Source organism: Microplitis demolitor, chromosome 7 (genome assembly GCF_026212275.2).
Source record: "Microplitis demolitor isolate Queensland-Clemson2020A chromosome 7, iyMicDemo2.1a, whole genome shotgun sequence".
Lineage (NCBI taxonomy): Eukaryota > Metazoa > Arthropoda > Insecta > Hymenoptera > Braconidae > Microplitis > Microplitis demolitor.
The window spans coordinates 18734154-18761792 of record NC_068551.1 but is presented as its reverse complement, the minus strand read 5'-3'; the positions used below and the strand labels follow the sequence as shown (position 1 = coordinate 18761792).

At 32.5% G+C, this 27639-nt stretch overlaps 1 protein-coding gene across 2 annotated transcripts; it reads left to right on the top strand.

The window, feature by feature from the left end:
• On the top strand, positions 1 to 27618 carry LOC103574176 (uncharacterized). 2 transcript variants are annotated; one of them, XM_008553574.2, is made up of 11 exons: positions 1 to 168; positions 19995 to 20213; positions 20293 to 20597; positions 21021 to 21092; positions 21793 to 22016; positions 22087 to 22184; positions 22326 to 22637; positions 22734 to 23120; positions 23207 to 23726; positions 23820 to 23976; positions 24070 to 27618. In XM_008553574.2, the coding sequence occupies exons 2-11, from the start codon at positions 20103 to 20105 to the stop codon at positions 25712 to 25714; spliced, it is 3831 nt and encodes a 1276-aa protein (XP_008551796.1). In that variant the 5' UTR covers positions 1 to 168; positions 19995 to 20102; the 3' UTR covers positions 25715 to 27618. The 2 variants fall into 2 exon arrangements, with proteins under 2 accessions (XP_008551796.1, XP_008551797.1); XM_008553575.2 differs by lacking the exon at positions 21021 to 21092.
• Positions 27619 to 27639: the final 21 nt, after the last annotated feature.

The window sequence follows — 27639 nt, the reverse complement described above, 5'->3', positions numbered from 1 at the left end:
AGTGTTGCTGGCGCGAGTTGTTCGATAAAAATCAGTCGTTGTCGAGGGGCTGTTTTGGCGTGGTCGCTAAGTAAACTCAGTGTTCGTGCGATTATTTTTTTACATCAGTGACTTTTAAATCAGTGATTAACCACCAGTGGTTGCCGTTTTCACCAGTGATTCATCAGGGTAAGTACTTTATCCAAAACTCTTACTCGGGTACTTTATCACATTCCTCTCGTCCGTCTATTGGACTTTACCAAAACGTCAATAAATAAACATATATATTTAATAAACACATCCTCAGCGGCCGTGAGAAAAAAAACGTACGTCCTAGTCTTCAGGATCAGCTGTATCCTTCATTTCGCCATCAGAATGACCCAGAGTACAAATTGGCGGGTCGTCAGGGTAAATTTAAAATACAAAACAGAGTAAAAAAAATAAATCCTTAAGTTGCACCTGGCAAGCTCAGCCGGTTTAAATAAAAAAACGGTCGATTACTTGGTGGTCGAGGCCAAGGTTAATGCCAGGATCTTGATAATCTTAAATGTATTTGCTAATACACTCAGCAACCTCCAATACCTGATTGATTTTAAATAAAATAACCTGACGTATAATTTCAGCAATTGACGTTGATCCATCATCTTGATAATTCAAAGTAAAGTGCCGGGGCACTTAATATGCAGAGTATGGAGAGCTAGTAGAAAATTAATTGCTAATGAAGATGAATTGTTGATGATGGAAGACAATAGAGACAACTGTTTCCGAGACAAGAGTTGCGTTGGCTCCTTATACGGATTCAAAACTTAATTGAGTTTCACTAGTCTCCTGTCTGTCTCTCAACTTAACTCGAAGCATCATCCGTAAATCCCCGTCTAGAGTATTAATTATTGACGATTAGCTGGATTTGAATCGAAGGGCGTCGAACGTTGATCTCATGCGGGATTATACTTTGCTGGTTTAGTGCTTTTAGCTCATAATAACATAACGCAGCAAAACCGCAGTGTTTAATGCGACATAATAGCTCGAATCCATGATAGATTATAGGGTTTTAACGTGTATACACATGTGAACACGAGCGTGACACTTCGGACGTTTAACTGTCGTCGTCATCATCGTCGTCGTAGTTCCCGTGCTTGCGGCCGCTTTATTGAGTCCCGAGCCGTAATTCAATTTCAGCACCGACTACGTCACCTCTCATCACCGGCATTCCATTCGCTCTCCCACTCTCAAAGCGGTATCACTAATTCTGATTAAATAAAATTATTCAAATCGCTTGCTTGTTCTCTTTACTCGTTCAAAATTTAATTATTTCAGCTGCATGTGTGTCTGGAGTGAGAAGAAAATTTTAAACTCCAAGCTGTCAAATGAAATAAACCTTGAGGGGAAACTCCACTGGACCTCTTTCTCACACTCTGAAATATAAACGCAATTACACCGTAAAAAATCGGAAGTTTTATTTCAATCCGAGTTCACTCAGAGTTTCAAGTTTTTTAATCATCCGCTCCACATTCTCTCCGAATCATTCTGTTTCATTTGGAGAGTAAATGAGAATTAAAGAAAAATTTTCTTGGATACGAATTATAATTTTTGAAAATCCGAAATTTTTAGCCCCTGTTAATGGTTTAAAAAAAACTGAAGACTCTATTTTAGATTTCAGTGTCTGTCCGAAAATAAAATTGAATTTAAAATCGGTTGGTGTTACCCTTAAGTAAAGAAAATACTTTTATTACTTCGATTAAATCTCAGGCAATTACAAATTAGCTGTATAAACCTAAACTCCACGGAAGTTAAATTAACATGAATGACAACCGCAGGAATTTGTGACCCGGCACGGATTTAAGATTTGTCTAGTGCTCAAAAGCATCTCTCAACTTCAGTCATGAGTCTTAACTTCACTTGCACCATATTCCTCTTTACTTGGATTGCTTGTTAAACCCTCGGCGTCTCGGTCGGTTCAGAGATCTTATTACCTGCAACCAGCGCAAGTTAACTTTGCTTTACTTAGTGTACTTTTCATCTCGTATTACATTGACCCACGGTTGTTTTATAACCGCGGAAGTCATATTATTTTTTATTTATTTATTTATTTATTTATACTTCCTCATTACTGGATGTTTATCATCTCCCCACCGTCTCTGTAATCACATACCAATTACCACACACCATTTTATTTTATTTTTATCCTTAATCGTATTATTATTTACCCGCCTAATCATACTATTTATTTACTCATTAACAATAATAAAATTTATAAAAATCACCCAAGCGATTTTTACATCCGCGTAATGGAATATTACGTGGATGACAATACAAATAAAACAGACTGCGTATATTTTTTAAAATAATTATAACATTATTTTATTATCACTGTTATTATTAAATCCCGGCATCCTTGACGCGTATATCGTCTTGTCAATCTCCATGTATATCTTGTTCTCGTACCTATCATACATACTTACGCTTATATTATGTCTTCATACATATATATATTTATATAAAGAGCTTACGTCATCGTCAAAGCAACGATACCGGGACACGAAATTACTTTTACCCAAGTAAAGCTAAAGAAATTTTATGTACAGAGACTTGAGACGAAAAATAACATAACTGCTTATACTCTTATTCTTTTTCTTCATATTTTTTCAAAGATCAGAGAAAAAATATAAACGTTTCGCTACAGAGTTTCTTCGAATCTAGTAGTAAAGTTTGAAGAGCATAACCACGGAATAGATGATAGAAAAAAGTATATCAAGATATACAAACTGAGAAGTATATATATATATATATATATATATATATAATAAAAATACAATTTATATAGTTACGGTGGTCGCGTTCTTAGCGTACACCTCCTTCGCGTCTCGCTCTCTTTATTTTCTTCATTTGTATCTGCATTACTTATGATAAATAAGTATGTACTTTTTAAAAATCTTCAACTTATAAATCTATTTATCTGTTTTATATCATTTTTATGTACTTTGCAATTTGTAACATAACACTGATCAGCGCTTTGAGTATCAGTATTTTTTATTCAACGTCACGGATCCGTTCATCCGCAATTACGCGGCTTTTATTTGAACCGCTTTCAATTGAGGTGTTATCATGACTATTTTATTTCTCATTCAATTTATTTTACTAAGTAAATTATGAATAAAATATTATACCATAATTGATAATAATAGTAATAATAAAATGTTTATACGGTGAACTAAATCGGTTTAGTCATTAGGTCAATCGATGAGGACTTGTGCCAGTTTTTTCACTTAGAATCTGCATCTGACCTATGTATGTATAACAAAGGCTTTACTTTTATATTAGTCCGCTCTTTTCATATATAACTTTTGACCCTGGTGTAAGTTAATGTCACACTTTTTAATATCAAAAAAACAGTGACCTCTTATACTAGACAATGTCACCGACACTGTTTAAGTTTTTTCTCATGCATCATTTTAAATTTTTTAAAATTATTTACCCACAGAAAAAAAAGGATTTTTTGGCTTAAAAACTTTTTTGGCATAAGAACATTTTTGTTTTCACTTCACACTGAAAAAATTTCCATGATCCTGTTAGCAGACAATTAAAATTTTTTTAACTTTTTTTTAGTAAATTAATTACAAAAAAAAAATCTAAAAATATGCACTTGTAGAAAATTAAAAAAACTATAAGTGCAATTTTTAAAAATATTTTTTTTTTATAATTTATCATTTCTAAAAACTCCAAAAATTATTAGACGGCTAACTTCAGTATCATAATTTTTTCACGCCACAAAATTCTTTTTTCTGTGCACTAATTATTAAAATTAAAAATTATCTTCTGAACGAACTCGCGTATTATTTCGAGTCCAGTATAACTTTTGGTGGAAAAAATGAAAAATTATTTTGATGAAAATTCAAATATAATTGAGTACAACTTTTAAAAATTTCAAAACAAAAATTGAAGCGCATCGGGATAAAGTTTTCCATGCTCTTAAAAGTTTCATAACCAGAGTAAAAGTGGATCCCTATCTCAAGATTGATACTATGTTTGATATCTCTATATATATATATAGACAGACTCTTGAGGCTGCTGGTTCTTAAAAACATCCTATCGACAGCCGCGAGTACAAGTGTTTTATTATACCTCAGCAAACCAATACACGTCTGATATGACTAAACAGTACACAAGCTCAGTACTTTTATGTACTGGGTACTCTTTTGCACTCTTGAGTGTGTAATATAACTGGCATTTCCTCAGGGTACTCTTTATATTTTAATACTTGTACTTGTTTGCTTGTCTGTTATCGGATATGTGATACCGTATAGCAGCACGTGGTTTTAATATTTCTTCAACATCTAATACAATATTGTTATAATGTCATGCAACTAGGCCGTGCGATGTGCATCATTTTTACCTTGACACTTTAACGTACCATGACTGATTATTTCGGCGGTTATCAGAATCTAGAGCATGACTAATCGGTCTATTCTCAAATCAGTTTATTCAATATTCCATTAATTTTTATTTTAAAAAAAACATCTATGTGAACTAGTTTTTTAAACTTTTTAAATAAAATAAGAGTCATAAGTCATGTGGGAAGATTCTGGATCCCAAAGCTCATATGCTTGAAACATGGATTAGTTTTTTTAAAATATTTTTTACTCTGTCTTTATGATCCCGTACGTGTTCCGGTGGGTAAACTTTACTTTGTTATTCCGAAACCGCAACAGAGCGTGAGGAGACGACGTCATCGACACGTGTGTGATGCTGGCGACAAATAATAATCTATGTTCTTTCTCTCAGAATTATTTAGGAGTTCTAGCATGTAGAGGACTGGAGGATTCAGACCAGACTGAGTTGGCTCATGTTAATGAAAAAAATACATATGTGTATATATATATATATATATATGTTTTTTTGTCCTGTTGCAGAATAACTTTTGTTCTAACTACAAGTCGCGTCGTAGGTTTTTTTTTATTTGTTAATTAAAAAGCTCGAGTAAATTAAATTACGTTCAATACTCGAAAAAATTGCGTGTACTTTTTTTGCGTGGCGCTTGTCGATTTTCGGTGGGTCAAAAACCACGTAGAGAATTTTCAGTTTAAACTCTTTAGTGCTTGTACTCTTTGTTTTTCCTCATTCCACGAATTTTATTGCCGGCCGAGCGCCAAAATCGATCAAGCCTCTCCTCGGTTCGCTGGTCAACGCGAGTGGAGCACCAGCATCTGCAAGAGATATTTCTGGCTTCTCTACACTCTGTTCTCGTTCGCGTCACTCTTTTCACGTACGTTTGTGAACCCTCTTCGTAATGCATGAAACGTATTTCACCTCTTTTGCTGTCCGAACTTAAATAAAACAAAAAAATGCATGCGCAGTAAAATAAATGGTCATATTGTAAATTCGATTTTTCTTGATAGAAATTACTTTTATCGTTAAATAAAAATTTAAGTACTCGATATGAGGGATAAACAAAATGAGAATAATATTTTCTTATCAACTCGGGACTCGGGTGAATGCACGGGCAATGTCGCTACCGGAAATGAGATATTTGGAACGTCAGACGGAATTAATGGGAACAAAACTCGCCGCGGAAACTAAAAATCCTCTGGGTCAACTCGTTAACTTTTTATTTAATAATAAATGTACTCGGACAAATTTTTTAAAATTAATTAACTCTTTATTTAATTTACAGTATTTACAAAAATTAAAATTTATTTTTTTGCCATTAGCTATTTTCCGATACATATTTTATTTACATACAGCAAAAAGTTATTTGATATCTTCACTGATAAAATTTTAGATATTTATTATTAATATTTATTATTTATCAGAGGATATTTTAATTGCGAAATCTGTTAACGTCAAAACCAAAAATAAACTGCGAGCTTAAATTGTTTGCTAGACTAAAGTATGATACATAGACGTTAATATGTATGTGTATATATATATGTGTGTGTGTGTCCATGACACGACTATACACAGGTATGGCTTTCCCCGGAGGTGATAAGGTTGTTCACTAGACCAGAATTTTAGCCGAGAGCGTTAAATTTTTATGATCTCCGCTGGGAATCTCTCAGTCGTTAAATTTTAAAAAAAATCTAAATAAAAAAAAAATCTATAACCGTCAAATAGCATTCTCAGGGATTTTTTTTACACAACTAAATTCTATTAAATTATTTAATTTTTTAGAAAATTTATTTTCTTTTCTACCGAAAGAAAAAAAAAAAATTCAAAAAATAAAAATATAAATTCACTGAATATATAAGAGTCAATGAACTTGGGTTTTAATAGCAACAGAATTCAGTGGGAAAGTAAAAAAATATATGTATTTAGATAAATATAAATATGTGACAGTTGAAATTACATACAAGGCCTTGAAAGATTAAAAATGTCAAAAAAAAATTAAGAGCAATTAGTTCTGTAAAACATAATAATAATAATAATAATAATAATAATAATAATAATAATAATAATAATAATAATAATAATTTATCCGCCATATTTTTTCCCGTAGGTTTCTTCTATTTTATTTCCCATTTATTTATTTTATCAACGACTTAATAAAGTAAGTAGTAAAAAAAATAAAAAGTTTATCATCCGTAAAAATAATTGTCGGTTGGAGATTCCCTCAAGCCGAAGTGGGTCCGTAATCGAATTCCGTTGATTAAAACTCGTTGCTCTGAAATTGAAAGACCTTCGGTCCTTATATCCTTCCTTAGTCCAAATGATTAATTCAGCTGGTCTGCGGGAGAACGAGAAAAAAATACAATATATACATACATATATACATATACTATTCTTCATGTACAATGTACATCTATCAAGTACTATTTATACAAGCAGGAAAAAATAATTGGCTCTTTCTCACGTGCGATCATACACAATCTATTGTCTAGCACAAACACTACAAAACTTATAATTATAAGCTATAATATACTTTAGTAAATTAATTTAATAAATAACTACATAACTTTTGTATACTTTGTCTTGTTTGATCAAAATATAACTAACGTTCACATATCAGTTTATATAACAGTATAAAAATTTCAAATTCAAGTTTCTAACAAATTAATGCGCTTTTGCAATTTTTATAAAAAAAAATTCTGAGTAAAACGACTATTACGACGTCTTAGAGTATTTTATAACGTATTATAAATTCAAATTAAATGACTATTTTTGAAATCGCGCTCAACCGGCCATAGTTCAATTGATATTATCTTTGAGCGAGTATACTCTACGAACTCATTAAAAAAAATAATTACAACCAATTATCCGCATTATTTTTCAAATTAATTAGTAAATTACACACCAAGGGAGAAAAGTAAGACATTTTAATTCGTATTATTGCCGAAGGCGAAGGTGAGGGTGAAAACACGTGGATCGGACGTTCTTACTTCTTCCCTAGGTGTGTAATGAACTATTTCACCATACCTGTACCGAAAATTACCATTTCTGCCCTGTTTAGAAACTCGTTCTTTATTTTTATGAGAAAACGAATGATAAAAATTAGCGCATGCGCCCTCAAACAGGAAAAATGGAAGTTTTAGCTGCAGATCTGATGAAAAATCGCATACACATCAAAGGACGAAAGTAAGACGTAATATCCTACTTTTCTCTCTAGTTACGTAATGTACTATTTCTTTCAAAAGCAATAAACGACTTTTCCTCTCTAAACAGGGCAAGAATTTGAATTTTCGGTGCAGGTATGAAAAACTATAAAAATAAAAAATGATTATTCATTTCGCTTACCAATTTATATTGAGTGGTTTAATCTCACTCCAATGAAAAGTGAGCGGGTAATGGGTCTTTATACAACTTTTTAAAAAAGTTTTATATTAAATTCGCATACATAATTTCTCTAGATTTAAATTTACTGATTCCTAAAAAAAGAAAAAAAAATGCATTAAAAGTTGATTTCTATTATAAATATTTTCTGCATTTTATTATAAAGCAAAAAATTCAGTTAGACGAGACATGAATTTATTTACACTTTTAAAAGTTGTTAATAATTTTCCACATAAAATAAATGTATGAAGTAAATGATGAAAAATGTAAAAGTTAAATGGATAAAACGAGAAAATAGTATTAAAGCAGTGCTTTTGAGATGACGGATTTGTAATTGTGATTCAAGCCGGTGCATTATATTTAATTGATAGAAATTGCCAGCAGCAACAAGAGACCGGCTTGACCTATTTTAAAGTTACTGCAAAAATAATTCTTCAGTATTTTGCATTTACCCGAGTATTAATCCATCGTACAGCGATACTCCACCATAATCACTTGATTCAGGTTTAAAATTAAAAAACAAAAAACTAATTAAACTTTAATATTAATAATTTTTCTTTATCATCGTAATCACTTGAAAAACTTTCCGCCAAGTTATATATCAATTAAATTAAATTAATACCAGAAATACGAGTAAGAGATATATTTCTTGATAACTTTTGCTAATGAGAAGTAATACTACGAAAATTAGAGCTTCTACATTTGATTCCTATAATAATTGTAGCAAAGTCTGGCGCTTTATTATTTCTCTGTTGAGTGAATTTCCCAGCAACGGTTATTATTATGAGCATAAATTAACACGCGTACGTAAAGTTTATTTGGTTAAGGTAAAGAGCCACTTAATTCCACTTGATGACTTGAGAGCTAAAGTACGGCAGTGTCGGGAGTGAAATTCTACCGGTTGCTTTTTCTGATGCATCAAAGGGTTATAAGATAAATTATTGCAGCATTCGGTACATTAGGTCCAGGCATCCCAGATTTAAAATTATCCGTGTGAAGGCAAGTGTATGAGCTTTGTGATGGCCAACATGTGGGTTAGGTGACTGTTTATGGTCAACAGGGAGTGTAGGAGACGTGGATTTGACGCTTGATTGACACCATGTTGTGAAATTGTAGCAAGTGGAACTAATACAATTGTCGGTATGATTTTTGAATAATTGTTTGCATTTGAAATTAAATTGTAAATCCAAGGGATCCAAGATCACTAATTCCGACCGTAGGTCAAAAGCCAAGTTAGCAATTTAACAAAAATTTTTAGTTCAAATAAAATTGTAGTAGAAATGAACGGCGGAAATTTTGATTTATTATGTCCTAGATGTTATCAATACTTTCAGATGAGAGATGATAGAAGTAGTTTGAAAAGCAAAACAATGGCTTTGTTTAACGAAGCACTCAAGAGTTTATAAGTACAAGCTAAGTACGCAAGAAAGTGGGGGAAAGGAAATTTAAAATCGAGGATGAAGAAGTAAAGGAACGAAGCTGACGTTAAAGTGATGGAGATTTATGACCAAAAAATGATAACTTTACTTTTACTATTTTTTCCATGGACTATAACTCTACTGAGACGAGAGTAAAACTACTTGATCCGTAGCACTCGCGACGAATAATCTTTTGTCATCATTCGTTCGTTGACGTCATGAGTTTTCCCTGGGCCAGTGCCAGACAGTGAACTCTTTTTATAAATCCCATTGGTGAGTAGAGAGGAAACGGAAAAAGGAAAATAACTCTTTATTGAAATTATCTTAACTGACCCGGTTCATCATTTACTTTTTTTTATTGCATTCACGTACGTACTTATTTTTTATTTCTTCACCGAAAAATATAATTTATTATTTTTTCGATGTTTCCGAACTCTGAGCGACCAAAAGCATTTTCTCGTTCACTTGAAAGTTTTGTCATAGAGTATTTGCAATTATTCTGTTGTGAAACACAATCGCACTACTTGGGGACACGAATAGCAGCCTCATATCAGGTACACAACATATACGAGATAAATGTAGATATATATGAAGCTAACATACGTGTCTGCAAGCAGAACGCGATTAAATTGAGCGATGATATAGAAGCCACGAAGGGGGCGAAATTCTGTCGTCTTATACTTGGTCACGTTCTTGTACTTCTTGATACTCTTAGCTCAGCAAGAGGGTCAAATCGAATATAAAATACCTTCGAGTATCAGAAACGCCCGATCCATTTAAAAAATAAACATTTTCGCTAAATTATTTACATGAAATATTCGAGCGAAAGATGAAAAAATAATAGACCCATCATCTTTTAAATATTTTGCGGCGGGAAATTGATGTCTGGAGTAAGGGAATATAAAAGTCGCGAGGCAATTTTCCGATCATTTAACCGCCTACGGTTTTCATCAACGTTCTGGCATTCTGTTATACGAGTTGAGGGTGACAAGCCCAGTTTATCCATCTAGTGTGTTGTAAAAGAGTGTTGGGTCTACCAGACACACTCCATCATGCTGTTCTATGTATAAATAAAAAATATATATACATACATGTGTATAAATGTATGGAGGAATATAATATGAGAGAATAGGTATGAGGTGTAACGAGGGTTTCAAACAAAGGAAGACTTAGAGCCACTGGAAATTTTTTTGCCCTTCATGACAAGACAAATGTACAGAGTGCTACGTCATACCACTTTCTCTGATGTAAACTCTTGATTTTTTTTTAAACTTATATCACATTTTTAAAAAAATGCAGCCATTTTTTTAAAACACCCAATTTTCTTTTTTCAAGTATTTCGTTTCAACAAATCGGCTATTGAATTATTTAGTTTGTTGGGTCTGTTGAAAGATGAATTGATGGTACGAATAAATATTATTGTACGATAATGGAAAGATAATGAATTTAATTGAGTAACAAGCTGTAAATTGAAGCAATTTATTGTTGATAACTGAAGGGAAGTTGATTGAGACAAAAAAAAATGAGGAAATAAAAAAGTATTGAGCATTATTTTTTATTTTTATTTTCGAATCTCGCAGTATCATGGTCCAGTGAATTGAGGGTAACTGAAACTAACCACCATCATCTTTGTTGACCTAGATCAATTCACAACAGAACGTGGGATTACAGTCTGCGCTGACGAATTAACTTTTTTTAAGTTTATTGAAATATAGATACGGAAAAGTTGAGCGAAAATATAATATTGTGTGGATGTAAATGACATAATGAGGCGGGAAAAGGAAAAATAAATCAGAGAAAGAAATTAGTTTTTAAATTCTTTGAGAATCACAGTTATCTCGTCCCAGTTGCTTTGCATCTTAAAACTCTAGTGCGCAGGTCCTGGAGCATGAGATCCTGGATAACTGATGACCTACTTAACTCATGTCAAAACATGCATGTTTATTTTTATTTAAAGTTTATTAGTAATTAACGAGTAAAATCGATTAATCTGAAACTCAATTTTCTTGGGTAAAAAAAGTTTGTTAAATTTTATTCCTTGTAAATTAATTTATAAAGTTATCAAGGTCTTAACATCATTTAAATTTATTTCTAGATAAATTTTTCAGCATCCGAAGTTTCGCAATTTAAGTTCAGTAAATTAGTTTAATGAAAATGAATTTTTTTATAAGAAAATTAATAAAATATTTTTTTATTAATAAAAATCGGTTACATTCTCGAAAACTCTTCTCGTCTATTATTTGTTAAGCTTCTCGCAACTAAATTCGTTTGAAAGTTTAACTTTTAATAGCAGCCCAAAAATTAACTTCATAAATTTTTAAAAGACTCATCAATGGCGGGCTTGCTAAGTATTTACAAGCCGAATTATTTACTAGCGTTAAAATATTTATGAGCTACTTAACTATTTACAAATTCATTTATTTAAATTCCAATCGTCTTATAAACGGAAGAAGCCAGGTCTCTAAAAAAAATTTTAGACAAATAAAATTTTTTATTTATTTTCAGTTAAAATTTAAAAAAATATAAAAACCGTATGTTCAATATAAAAAATAAATATGATTCCGTATTCAGTACAGAATCCAAATGTATCCGCACAACTCATACAAAGTTGTACTACAGGAAAAATAAAAACTCAGCATCTGGATCAGTAAAAGCTTTTCTGTATCAACCGGGAATACTTGAAAAATTTATTGAAAGTTCACTTTGTTTGACAATCATCACTCTACTATTTGAAATCGTGGCCATAAAAAATATTACGCGGCACTTTAGTGCATTTTAAAAATTATAAATTCCATACACAGAAAAAAAATAATTTCTTGGCGCGAAATTTTTTGTATTAAGAATTTTTTTCCAAGAATTTCTGTCTTGATTTCATTTTTTCAGCAATTTCAAGCTCCCAAATTAATACTTTTCTTCGCTTACAAATAACATCCCATCCAATCCACATTTCTTAGTCATTTCTCATACCTTTGATAATCCAGCATCCGAACTATGTGGTCGCGATGACAAATAACCATGGCGTCTTTAACTCACACTATATAGCTTAATCGAAAAAAATATTTCTCTCAACCAGACGTTTCTTTATTCTTTAAACTGCCTTATATTACTCATACTCTTATTACATCGCTTCCGAATACATCATCCACTTGGGTTATCTCGCATTCTCGCCCTTGTTACTTTCATTTCTTACACTAAACTCCTTTTATTTTTATTCCACACTGACGATCATGATATATAATGGACTCGCAAGATTAATGTTCACAGGAAATGCCTCTTTTCTTTTTTTTTATACCTCCAGTATGCCTTACCACAAAAAATATTAAAATTCAATTTAAGATTTCACCAAACCATTTTTTTTTTTAATTCAAATTCAAATCAATTATTTTCATACACCCGCTACATTAAAACGTGATCATAATTTTCAAGTAATATCTGATCTGCCATTTTATATATATTTAATTTATGTTCCGTTACCGTTAAATCTATACAGTAAATGCAACGAAATATTTGTTCAGTTTTGTTTACTGAAATAAACGTCACTAAAAAATCTACATGTACAATTTCCAAATGTGTTTGTTCATCAATATATTTATCCACACATATATGTATTTGAATATTGCCCATGCAAGTCATATATCTATATATATGACAGAAGATAGGTTGGTCATACACGCCCAGTATTCCGATGTTCTCGATAATTTCCACACCCTTCCCTTTTGATAGTTGGACGATTAAATAGAATGGCTCTTCTGTCATCGATAAATGCCGTGGTCCCTGTAATCGCAAAAATCCCTCTCACTCTCTCCCTACACATACACATAAATAAAAATATAGATAGACAGATAGATACAACATCCATGTAGATCCATGCTGATGAAAATTTATAAAAAAATATATTATAAAAAACTGGCAGCTTACAGTGATCGAAATCGGTCAATATACCGGTAGCTTGAAGGTAAAAATAATTTATTCGATGCATAAAATGCTATCAATAACAAAGTACATTGAATTACTTGCTCGAAGCCGATGATACATTAAATCTTATATCAATTTCCTTTTCCCATCATCTATAACAAGACACCAGGAGATGAAAAATCTGGGCAAGTCAACTGCTAAAATATATAGCTCGTATATTGAATTCTTCATGTGATAAATATATATGTGTATAAACTTATAGACTTACAATAGCAGTATAAATTGTAAAGAGTTTGTGTTGGAGATGCAAATTTAAAGTTTGTGACAACCTGAGACTGTTTTCTTGGAGTCGACTTCGACAATATGTATGCTAAGCCACCCACGGGATATTGCACTGTCTCTTTGAGTTTCTATGGACATATTGAACTGGGATGCCGTTTTCCCTTTGGTAACATGTATTGCGAATTGCTAGTTGAGCTATTGAAGTAGCCTTTGACAGCAAGTCCCGCGGAAACTGATGTCTAAGTTGACCGAATAGTAGACGATATGTGTAGTGGAAGAGCTTGTCAAGTGGTAATATTGGCTCAATTGTCGGCCTCTAATTATTGCTCAAAGGAATTTCTTCAGACATTATATTCCGCAGTACCTATATTAATGTTAATAATAAAAATAACCGTCGCTCTAATAATTGACATTTACATAAATTTATATTATTAACACTTTTATCCCATTCCATTCATTTCTTATTGTTTTCATTTTCATAGCGCAGTAAAAAATTTTTATCGCTTTAGATGATGAATTGTTAAGTTCTGACGTTTTGTGATGGCTTTTATGTCAAGACATAAATTACGATAAATTTTTTTACCGTTTGTAGACTTAACATTTTTTCTTCTTTTTAAATAAAAAAATTTATCCAATGAAATACAATTACTTGATATATGGATTGCTAACAAAAAAAATTCATTTTAAAACTCCAGTGACTAAATTAATTTGTAACCCGACAAAAAATTTTATTTAAGACAAAAAAAAATTTTTTTTACTTACAATCAGTAATATTCCATAGATTTCTTTACGTCAGAGCTCTAAAATAATTAAACCAAAAAAAAAAAGACACGTAAAGGTTTAGAAAAAAACTCCACCCATCTCGACCTACTAAAATCCGATTCTTTTACCAGTAGAATTAGAAATGATAATAAACAGAATAAAAAAAAATAACTTTTTTAACCTCGATGTCAATAGAAATAAATTTTTTCTCTAAAAAATTTTGTCATCAAGTGGAAATTAGTCTAGCGAGTAGACCATAAGCTAAATTAATTAAAGTCCCAGGATGAAAAACGTGACAGGGGTCAGTGAAATTGAACTTTGATTGGTGCACGTACGAAAGACATTTATCATGATTCAGAGTATGAGTACAAGCATGAGGATCATGATGCATATAGACGTCTGGACTGGTTACAGACATTGTGTATGTATGCTACACAGAACATGTTGACTTGAATGCCCTCCATTCATGCCCGTGCTACCTGATATGACGACGATACACGTGTGTACAAACCTGGTGTGGTTAATCGTCGCCTGGGGATTTATACCCGTAGTAGCTGTACTAGCAGTATTAAGTCTGCACTACCACTAACTACTATTTCTACCTGTACCTGTACCTCTACCTCAACAACTACAATTGCCTTCTATACACATATTAATAGCACAGTCTTAGCACGTTCATCTGAGAATTACAAACCTCGGTCTTGTTTCTCTATAACTTTTTCTTCATTTTCTTTTTTCTTATATTCGTCGCTTAATGCAAAGATCATTGACCTTTCTCAACCTATCCATCCCACAGCTTCTTTACCTCTGGTTCACTCATCAACAACTTCACGGCTCCGACGTCTCACTAAATAATTCAACTAAAAAAAAATAAAAATAAATTTTTATAAATATTTGGCAACTAAGACTTGCTAATTTTTTTATTCTTACAAAAATTAAAAATTTAACAACCTCTGGAAATAGCTCCCCTGAATAATTTATAGGATTACAAGTAATTATGCTAATAATTTTCAAACTCTAGCTTTATCAAATTTAAACTTTCAACCCAAAGTATTGAAAGATTCATAGTTTTGTTTCAAGCTTTAGCAAATATTTAAACTTTATTACTAGTGAGTAAAACAGCTGTTTGAGATGAGGATAAATAAGAAAAGTTGTGGAGTAGTTAGAAGATGTTTACATACATGAAACCTGGTGACAATCTAGTCGGCTGGTCTTTTTTTTATTTATTTTTAAGCTGATGAGTACAGAGAAGCCTATGTCATGTACATACAAGTTTTAGTAGTCCAGGTTGTGTCTTTACTTGAGCAATAGCTGGGTTTTAAGGTTACAAGTACTTGCGAGCTTCCAAGTGGGTCAAAAGTCAGCGAATGTCTGCTGTCTATAGATCATTAAATCTAGTTGTTGCCTTTACTTAATTTACTGCTGGTGAGACTCATTTTTTAAATTTGAATCTTTGGCACTTTTTCTTATGGGTTAAATTAATTTTTCTGTTTAGTAAAGTTGATTAAGTCAGTCATATTATGAAAAAGTTCAAAATGAGGCGTTTACTTTACTGCATAATTACTACAAATAACTCGTACACGCAACCGATCGATTTGTCGCTATCGTGGAGCAAAATATTTATAAATAGAAAAAAATAAAACAGTTGATAGAAAACCCACGTCATTGTAGTCTATGTTTAAAAGTTGAGAAAACCACACCCGGGTGGTATAGAAACGTAGTCTGTAAGTGTGTTAATGTATGAACGTCAATAAAAATTTTTTTTCTGGGCATGCGAGTCCTGATTTTTCTATGGATTTTCTTAGGAGTCGGATTTTATCAAAAGTGAAGCCTGATATCTTCTTTTGGCATTAAAAATTGGCATTAATATGGAGTCTCGGAGGAGAATTTGAAAATTTTTTTACCGGGTCCTGATTTTTGATAGATTTTCAAACCTTTCGGCTTGTAGTTGCTCTCTTTAATTTTCGATAATCCTTGACCCAAGCTATGGTTAACAAAAAAAATATCAAACGTAATGGTTTTCGATATAAAAAATAAATAAATAAAAATAAAAATGAATGGAAAATAAACCGGGAACTTGGTATTCGCTGTTGCAAAATCGATAACGTTTAAAAAAGTTTTATTGGACATTTAATATTTGAATTATTTATCAAATATAATTCACATTAGAGTGTAGTACATAAACAAGTATACCGACAAGTTGAATTAAATTTTATCGGGCTTGGATACAGCAAAATTGATGATAAACTCATTCATAATACAATAATCCTTTCAACAAAATATTGATAAATTTATTATTTCACTCATCTACTCGAAATGGCATTCATATGTATAATATATATATATATATTCAGATATATTTTAATTTTTTATTTGTCAAAAAATTTTTTAGTCCAAGCGAAAATAATTTTATAAAAAATATGGAGGATAAATTAAAATATTGAACATAAAGCTTCGGGAATAATGGAACGAGTGATGCCTAGCGTTTATTGATTTTTCTATGAACACGTCACACTTGGTCTTATTATTCTGAATTTTTTTTTATTTCTTTGTCAAGAGCTGGAACGATGACAGTAGTAGTCACGGCTAAAATTAAAGGGAATAGTTTTTGCTTGGTATAATATTTCGCTTTCAAAATTAGACCAAAAATTAAATGATCATTTTTTCTTACACAATTAGCAATAAAGTTTCATTTGAAATAGTATTTTCATTAATAATATTTACAATATTTTGTGATGATGATGAATAATTTCATACTAGAAATAATAATAGTCTCAGCATAAAAAATAATATTCCATTGATAAAAGTATTAATTTGAACGTTTAAATTTTTCCCGGGCTTTTAGTTACACTGTAAAAAATTTCAAAGTGAATGCGGATTAAATTCGGAGTGATTACGGAGTGACCGTGTAGAAGAGTATTTTGTATTGAAACTCCGAATCCGAGTGAATGCGACGAATGTCGAAATTTAAAAAATAAAAATAAAATCTCGGACCTCTCAATATTATTCACAGTCGTAATTATAACTTTTTATCAAAAATATTATTTATTTCAAAGAGACGATATGTGGAAGATGTGATATGTATTTTGTATAAATATACGTGAGCATAATACATATGGAAAATAAGAAAAAAAAATCAAACTTAATATCAGTGGTATCATTTGAGGCATCATTATCCAATTCACTCCTTACTGCTAATTGACAGTCAGCGAACGTGGCTCTGGTACTTACGACCTCTTACTGTTACATTCTGTTCACTCATCATACATATAATAAGTACATTGCAGCTTAAAGTACGCAACAACTATTTTAAAATACTTTCACGGCAGTAGTATAAATAAATATTTATTCTATGACTTAAATAAATAATTTATTTTTTAAATTTATAAATAAATAAACTTGATATTTATTACCACAAAAAATAACGCATGTAAAATAGAAACAATAATTAATAATCAGTGACAATAAAAAATCTTAATGTAAAACAGCTGAGTAATTTTAAAAATCGTAAATTTAATTTTTTGAAAATAAAATCATCAGTACATCGAAGCTATTTGTTTAATAGCCACTTTAAAATAATATTGCCGTTGATAGATGCTTATAAAACTCGTGTCTATCTTTACAGCCACTGGTTTTATTAAGCCATCATATAAAAAGAGAAATGTGCTTTCTGAAGCAGATAGTCTCGAGCATGGCAATTATTACACAATCGGCTCAATATTTTTATTTTTTCCTTGGCAAAAACAATTCCCTTATTTTTATTATTAATATCCTTGCTTTTTTTATGTCCGCTATAACTTTACAACGTAATCTTTGTTACACAATAGCAACTTGTCTGTCACGTGCAGCTTAAACCCCATGAACAATATCGGGACTTTTAACGTGCCCGCGAAACTTAAGTAAGTTACTGTCGATAATGTTAATATTTGCTTGGCTCAATCTCGACTCGGTTAGTTATACAATATAAACCCCTGTAAACATAAATTTTTTAACAATTTTGTTAAGCTGTAAATTGAATTTTTCTATATTTTTTTTTTTTACACCGAGAATTATTTTGTATTGTTTTTGCCGAGAAAAATTATTTTGAAATTTTTCTATCAGTTAGATATTCTTGTTGCGCCGAAATTAACTGTCTCTGTATTTGTCATATCGTTTATATTGTCGTATCATTTCATTATTTTCCAAGCGAAAGGATTATTCCTTTCCCTATGTTATATCCATTCGTAAGCTTATTTTTTCCAAGTGTCAGAATGCAAAGACTTTTGGGCCGTCGACAAAATACTTATACTCTTTTTCATTTAAAATAAAATATTATTAGTACCCGAGCCACCGATAGATGGATAAATTTTATTTTTTTTCCACGGTCACACAGGTTGCAGAAACCTTCAACTATTACCGTTATATGTCTTGATTATATACATTTTCAGCCTGGATTTAAACCATGTTTAGATGGTTTTTTTTCCATCTAAGGTTTTTTAAACTTTTTCCTTCAACTCCACATAAAATAAACAAGTACAAACATACGTATAAACTACATACCATGTCAGACGAATTTACAAGCTAACTAACTTACTCAAAAAATTGTAATTGGGAACACTAACAAACTCAAACGTAAATTCGGACCTTCTGTGATTAAATTGTTTTTTCTATCTTAAAGCTGATTTCATGATTTAAAAATGAAAATTTGTTTTTCCGATACTGTTTTATAGTGGACACCGAAGTGTAATCATCCTCGCAGGCATCTGTATCGCAAACCAGCTGATTGTCGTGTGCGCCTACAACTGTGTTTGTGTCAAATAGGACTGAACATCTTTCACACATATTTTACATCAACAGTATTTGATACTTCTGTTGCCCACAGCCAAATAGTTTTAAAATTTGACTCTTTTAAAAGCAACAGAGTTACCAATCCGTTTGTATTAACTCTGTTTCTATAATTAAAATCATTCATTCAAAATTTTAGCCAATTACTTAGTGATGGCTAATGCGAGAAATTCATCACAGATAAAATAAGTTCAAGTACGATAGTATTTAAATATCTTATTGTTCATAAATTACTTAAATCACTCCATTAAATTTCTATTTCGCGTACTTTTACTGTCGCTTGAATACACTCGCGGCTAAATAACAATATACTATATATATATACTAGCTATTAATAATTAAACTATTTCGTACATTTACCCATAATAAGAAATAACAATAAGAAAAACTCTTTTAATTGCAGTGTGAGAATAATTTGTTGCTAGAATATCTGATCTCTCTTTGAAATAACCTGACCTATTTTTTTTTATCCCTTTTTTAAATATTCTCATCTGTCAGTTGTTAGTTACCAACCAACTACATACTGTACCATTGAGTAAACATCCGATGTTTCTCTTTTTATATTTTTTTTTTACAGTTTTTTGTTCGTAAAATAAAAAGCTTTTGTAAATTTATGATAGACATATCGTAGGGTTTGTAATTAGATCTCGTTCTTTTCTTGTCAACCCGGAAGTGAAACAAAATATCATATATTTTTAAAAACTTGAGGTGTTATGTGTTATTTTGTAATTCTTTACCTTTATATTCATTTATTTTATTTACTTATTTATTTATTTATTACCATCACCCAGACAAAATTAACTTTCAATAAATTTTCCACGAGTTTATTTAAATTTAAAATTAAAATTAAAATAGCATCGATCGTTTAAAATACTCCAATTGTTAAAAGTTTACGTGGGAGTTAAAGCAAGAGGTATTTTACACATTGAAGTTAATCGATCCCAGTAAATTAAACTTATAGTTTAAGTTGCCATAAACAATTCAAGATCAATAATTTATTTAAACCCGAGTTAAATATAAACTTATTGGTGTTTGTTTCAATTTTTACAGAGGAAGGAGGAATGATAAATGGTGGCGACAAGCAGCATGGTGTATGAGGAGATTGTGGGTGTTAGGGGCAGCTGACCCCAGCCCCCGCGCACTCTATTTACGCGCGACATGCCCCATAATTTAAATACAACGTCTGCTAATTCAGCTAATTCCGGGCCTAACCATCAGGCCTATCCTCCATCTCAACCTTATCAAATTAATGATGGACTCCAACCTGAGGTAATTATCCATTAAAGTCTAATAAACAATTAATTAATTACCAGAATAAAAATAATAATACTTATATTTATTTAAATAGAAAGAACCTGTTGAGTTTGATGCAAGTCATCTACGAGGTGCACCAGCAGAGGTGGAGTCTCTGGTACACAACATCAAAGAAGTTGCTCAGCAATTTTTGTACCACTGGCGAACGTTTCCAATTGTACTGCCACCACCGCTATCAGCCTGCACTGATGGAGAAGATACATTGGTCCGGAAGAAGCATCACCTGAGAGATTTATTTGTTGCGCCGAGTTTCGACGAGCTCGATGCGGTTGCCGTCGACAGCAAAGGAGAGCCGCGGAGGCTCACCAACAAACAACTCGAGAGTATCCGCGAGCGAGGGTGGGTTTTTTTTTTTACTTATACATTATTAATTAAAAATCATCATATAAAAATTACATCAATAATTACATTAATAATAATAATAATTATTTTTTTTCACATCATATAGTTCGTCCTCATTGCTAGTGTCTTATAAAATTAGTCAATTAGATTGCGCTTAAATTAATGTAGCAATAGAATATTTACATAATATAGATTTATAAAATATTAGTCATATAGATTTAATAATTTATTTTTTTACTCTCACACGAATTTTAACGATAATTAATAATTTATTAAAATTACAAGAACGGTTTAATTAAAATCCATTGTTGATTATTTTAAATTAAATTGAACTTGTTAATTGATATTAAATTTAAATGATTAAATGAATTAATTAATTAGATAAACACTTGACTTTATTTGTTAACGATTTTTGTAAAGCTTGCACAAGGATAAGTATGGAAAGCCGAAGAAACTTAATGCCACTCAGTTGGAGAGCATTCGGAGATGCGGGTACGTTAAACACAATCCCGACACTCCATCATGTTAATAATAATAATAATATGATTCACTGTGTTGACTTTTAATTAATATTAATACTAAATAATAAAACAAATCTGTATATAAACTCATGGGAAATTCAAGTTTTTAACAAAATGTCAGCGAAAATAATTAAAAGTTAAGCTTTTCTCATTCTTACAAGCATGAGGTCTCGATAAAAAAATAAATTTCCTTAAAAAAAAAACGGTGACGGTTTTAAAATCCAAAAATACCACAGCGATTCTGTAAGATAGTTTTAATTTGAATTAGCACTTATGGGAAATGTGTGTAACATTTTTTAAAAAATCATACACTTACATACTTTGATAATAGAAGCAATTAAAATATTTATTTAAACATTAGAAAGCTTTGTAAGCCTATACTAGTTTTAAATTAGAAGAATTGGTGTATGGTGGGAGGAAATAAGTAATTTACGCTCTTATGTTAATTTTTTATTTACTATTTAATTTAATCATTAATTGTTTTAAGTGTTTTCTATCCCAAGTTTTTTTTACCCTGGTAATCTAATCACCACGTAACTTGTATAAATCACCTTGTGTGTCACGTGTGCGGCAAAAAAGAGCTAGTGAGACAGTAGTAGAGAAACGTGCGTTGCTAATTGCGCACGGGCATTACCGGGTTTAAAAGTTTTAATGAGGATTTAACTTTCCAGAGAATTCGAGGTGGATTCGATAAATTTTTCGGGTCAAACACACCGATGGCGACTCAGCGGACTTCTCCAGCGGGGCAGAGATCGCAGAAGAGAAACGTTGCTTAAAGATTTAGCTCTGGCAACGAGATTTATCGTCGTCACTGCCAGAGCGCGACTAGTTTCTCATTGTTTTAGTATTTCTCAGGCACTCAAGGCATTGCTGACGGGATTTTTAAGACTTCTTGGTAAGTATTATTTTCCTTAAGGTGTTTATAATTTTAAATTCATTGATTTTATCTGATTATTTAATTACAGATATTATTATTGGAGTACCGTCACTCCAAGCGCAAAATTTAGATGGTAAAATTCGCGAAGAGAGATGCCGTTATCTTGTAGCCGAGTTAGTTTGCCGGGTAAGCCGATAGATTTAATTATTCTTTGCAAGTTTAAAACTTGTTCAAGCGAATTTAAAGATGATAACTGTAGTTTGTTATATGTTTGGTTGTAATTATTGTTTCCATGTACATGAAATTGATGTTTATTTACAACGTAAGCCTGAGTATGACGATTCACTGGAATTACTTTGTGGTTTTATACGCAAACAATTACGACGAGCGACGATGGAGAAGTTTGAAGTGGAACGGGAATCATCGCAATTGCTGCCAGTCTCGGTGCCCTTTGTCTTCGGTACACCTGCCGGTACTGCCGTCGACTTGAGATTATTCAGTCGTGATATCATTAGGAAAGCTCTACCGACTCTGGTGACTATACTGGAACGCGAAACACGCGGATGGTTTTTGCATTTTCGCGAAAGACTTATTTCGGAATTACGAGCGCAGAAGAAAACCGACGAAGAAATCGAACAGGCGAGTATTTATTTTATATTTTATAAGGGAAGACAAGGAAAAGGAAGGAAAGGGAATGGAATGAGATTTTAAATTTATGTATTTATAATATTTTAGCAAGTCAATGAAGCAGTAATGCGAGAATACCTTCAGCGAGTCTACTCGAGCATACTTTCTCATCCGGATATTCTAGCTCTGGGCGATGGCATAGCCCAGCTCTTGATCGAACAAGCTCAATCGGTGGTACTGATGCACCGGGCGGTTCAAAATGTCCAGCGAAAGTTGCACCAGACTAAAGAATCTTTGCGGTACAAAATGGAAAGTGAGCATCCGGTTCTCGCGCGAATAGGACCGTGGATGCGGGACAGAATGAGAGAAGCCGAGGCTAATTTTATTGAAGAATGTGAATGGAGTGCACACGAAGAGGCATTGTCTCTGTGCAATCGACAGAATTTACGTCAAACCGTTTACTTCCTCAATCGTGACTTGACATTCATGAAAGAGGTACTTTAATCTGATCTAACTCAATCAAATCGATTAATTTCTCTTACTAAAAACTAATAGACCAATTAATGCAATTTAAATTACAGCGGGAACCAGTTCTGCTGAAAGAATTGCGCAAAGTCAAGACACCGACACGAAGTTTCCAGTGGCCAACGCAAATCTGGCTGCCGCGCAACTGGATAGTGAGGCGAAATTTCCAAGGGGTTTCTGAAATAATCCCCACAGTTTTAAGCAACACGCCGACATCGATAACAACTCCGCGTGCAGACCCAAGTCAGCCGGTATTTTTGGTCGAGCGGGAGATTTGTCACACAACAACAACACGATGGCCCATGTGGCGCTGGATAAATTACATCGCACGGACATGGTGTTGGACGTGGAACGCAATGTTTTTGTTCGGTGTCGCAGTGCCCTGGTGCAGCCGAGTCTCACTGCGTGCGCTTCTGCTGGTTGAACCCTTCACACCGGATTTGGAGCTAAGCCAACTCAATGGGACACTGTTCCCGCGAAAATCCTCACAGACACCGACTTTATGTTCCCGATTGATTGCACTCTGGCGGCATATCAGCAAAAGCCGGACGCACTTTGAGACTGAGCCTGACACTGGTAATTATTCATTTTCACTTTATCTGGATAAATAAATATGTAAATATGTTAATACGTGTATTGTATTTTTTTTTCTTTTTTTTTTTTTAACAGGATTTATTGGCAAAGGAATGACGAGGCACATTAACAGACTGTGGAATTACGGAGTAAAAGGACTTATGGGAACTATGGGTATTCTCTTCCTCTTTCCCATAATCTGCATTATCGCGAGTTTCAGTTCACTTGTCATCGCTATTTCAGCTTTTTTATGGTCTGTTGTTACTATCCTTCCTTATTTGTTGCCTTGTACCACAACTATTAGCATAATAATGAAGTTTTATATTTTATTAACTTTGTTTCTTAGGATGCCGATGGTAACATTATTACTGCATGGATTCATGGCTCTAGTAATGGACCTCGACAGCCCAGAGCCCAGTCGAAATCGATATTTAGTAGTAATGGAAGCACTGGCGTGGAATATTGGTGTCCAGGGCTGCTTACAGCCTGTAGCCGCTTTGATTGTCGCCGTATGTGTATGTCCAATAATTTCATTTTTGATACTCACGATTGCTGTGATAAGATACTGGATACGAGTGATGTGGGACACTGCGATGTTCCATCTTGTAATTAAGAACCGCGGGCGTGTACCTGCGAGCGACAGTTTCGTTGTAAAGAGAATCGCAGGTCCTGGACTGGCCTCGGATTACTACTATCAAATAAGACCGGAGCAAGCGTTGGCAGCTTTTGAGGCGAAACTTGAACTCGACGAACTTTTGGCTTTCCAACAAGAAACAGAGCGACTTATTACACAACCCCAGCGTGACTTTACGCAGTTTGTTGAGGCGTGTTTTAGTCCATTTGCAACCAGTTTAGCCAAGACACGTGACCCCTACAAGTCTCTAGAGAAAGAAGCGCGTGACTTGGTCGCAGTTCTTCACGAGAAGCTTGACCGCCGCCGCAAAGACTTGCAAACTGGTCTCGGAGTTGCTGTGAGAAGCAAAATAAAGTTGACGACATTTGATCTGAAGATTGTTATACAGCAAGCTGCGCTGATGCTGGAGCGACTGTATCCCTCCCACGTGTTGGCACGTCTCAGCAGTTGTGAGGAAGACTTCTGGGAAAACAAAGGCCTGAGTGTCGGCGACTGGGCCGGATTAGCTGGTCTCATGTACGCTGATATCTTTAGCTTGGATTTCTTGCAGCCTCTTGACGATACTGACACCAAATTCAAGCTAGAACCACATCCAGGAGTTGACCTAAGTCGTTATACAGAAATGGTCCACAGCACTGAGCTCGGCGGTGTCAACGGATTAGATCTGCTGGGCGCGATTTACGCACCACGTGGTAACATTCAAGTACAGAGTCCATATCTTGAGGTGTCGTACTTTAATCCGCGCGCAAAGCTGGCCAGTAACAGCCGCAAGTCGGAAAAAAGATGTGAGACAAGTTTATTGACTTCACCAAGATCAAGACGTAAAACAAATTCGGGATTATCCGTCAGCGATGGACGCTGGCAACCATGGAAACGTGAGATACGACCTTACAGTGCTGAAAAACTCGTAATACCGCTTCCCATACCACATCCAGCTCATATTGCAGTAAATATTCATAATCGTGACTCCGAAGACCCTATTGATCTCGACTCAGAGTTGTGTCAAAACATTCTCCGGGCGATTGAAGAGTCTCCGGGTGAGATGGCGACCGAGTGCGTCGGGCGTTATCGTGGAGGTGGCGGTGACTCGAGCTTCGACTCGGTCGCGTCCCAGTCTTCGGTCTCACTGGAGACTGGTCTTGACAAAGACAACGATCCCGAGGAGACTCTGCATGAGGGAGAGATCAAAGAACAGGGAGAGACTTACCACTGGACACTTTCTAACTGGGGCGGCGGCATGGCTAGACGTAGAAACAATTCGGGATCTATTAAAGTTGATCTTGCGTCACCGGAAGACGTTACTTTGGACACTGATACCACTAGGGTGATGTTCAGCACTTACGGTACGACCGTTTAAACTTTCGACGTTCAATGCTTCCTCATTCTATCATGTTAAATTATTTTTTTTATTTACCATTATTATTTTTTTTTTATTTTTCAAGTGACTCGTGTATTCGTTAGATTTTTTTTAGTTTATTTATAATAAATTTATAATAAATGAGGGCTCAAGATGTTGATATTACAGTGAATTAGTCTTTGTTTTATATTTTTTTTTAATTTAACGCAGTTAAATATTTTACTGGTTATAAAAAATGAATTAATGTATTTTTGAATCTTTGATATTATTTTTATTGTTAAAAAAATTATGAGGGCAGTTCATTTGTTTGATATTTTACTTGCCATAACATATATTTATTTTTTATTCCGTGTAAAGTAGAAAGTAGAAAACTACATTATGAATACAACAGTTATAGCAAAAAGAACAATCAAACGGGAAAAATAATTAAACTTTTGTAATATATTCTCTAAGTTTTATTGTATTCTATTCTATTATACTTTTTTATTATTTATTTTAATTATTGTTTAACCAACAATTGATAATAACGTTTTGAATAATGATAAATTTATAAATGCATTTAAAATTAGACGCACATTATTTTAAATAAATCGCGATTAGAAAACCAGTAGAGAATCAAAATCGTACTAGAGACCAGATAGAATTTATTTACTTTATAATTTAATAAAACTGCTTGATAAATAAATAAATAAATTTAAAATCTAACAAAATAAAATAAGACGCAACTGCACTGAATAATCAGCGACATCGAGCCGTCATTTGCGAGACTCGTTTTGATCGACACGAGAAATCTTTTATGTACATAGTTAAGTTGTTATATTCAAATAAAAATATATTAAAAACAATTAAGACGTATACCAAACAGATAAAACTAAACAAATAAACAATAATTAATATTATTATCATTATTATTAAAAGAAAGCTCTCTTCTCGATGTTTGAATTTTGTGTATTAATTTTTACGCGCGCCTCAAAAACGTCAGTTATTAATACATTTTTAAAAATAATATTCCGTTATTGTATTAATTAAATAAATATATTTAAATTTAAATATAAAACTCCATCCAAAGTACGTATAATTAATTAATTAATAGTAATGTGTTTGTACTGTAGATGGAGTACAAAAAATAATATTTTAAATTAATAACTTACAAATGTGATTGTATTTACATTTTGTCATGCAGTTTTTTTTTTAAAGGACATTCTCAGGCAATGCCTTCACTTTTTAAAAATATCCAATGACTTTTAATTTTTTAAAAATTACTTACAGTTGTTACCAATTAGGAGTTAAAATTTTAGTTATAAAATTGACATGAAGATTTTACTGAAATTTATTTGCCAAATTCCGTTTAACTCCCAATTGATGTCAATTATAATTTTTTTTTTTCAATTGATAAAATTTTGACAAGCTTATGACCGCCAAAAGTCATTTAAAATTTTTGAAAAGTGAGTTGGAAGACAGTTTGAGAATGCCCTTAATTAAATGTATTAAAATTTTGAGGTTAAGTGGGCAAAAATTTGAATTGCTCAGTAAAAATTTTATTAAATGAGTACCGAGTATTTGAAGTTTTTATTGGGAACTCGAATTTAAATGATTGATTTAACAAATTTGCCATGAATTTAAATAGTTATTATTGCAATCATGTAAACTTGATATTTAAAATGCTTAACTGATTATTAAATTAATAAACAGCTGGTATGATAATTAATATAAATAATTAAACAGTGTCCATCCATAATGAAATATTTAGAAGTAACAGTACAATTATATGAAATTATAAATAAAACGATGATTATTTGATGGATAAATACGGGATTTAATCAAAAGTATTTACATTTGAGGTGTGCGTTATTTGCGATTTATTATTAATAAAAATAAAAATTGTCCATGACTTTTTAATAAATAAAAAAAAATAAATTAATAAA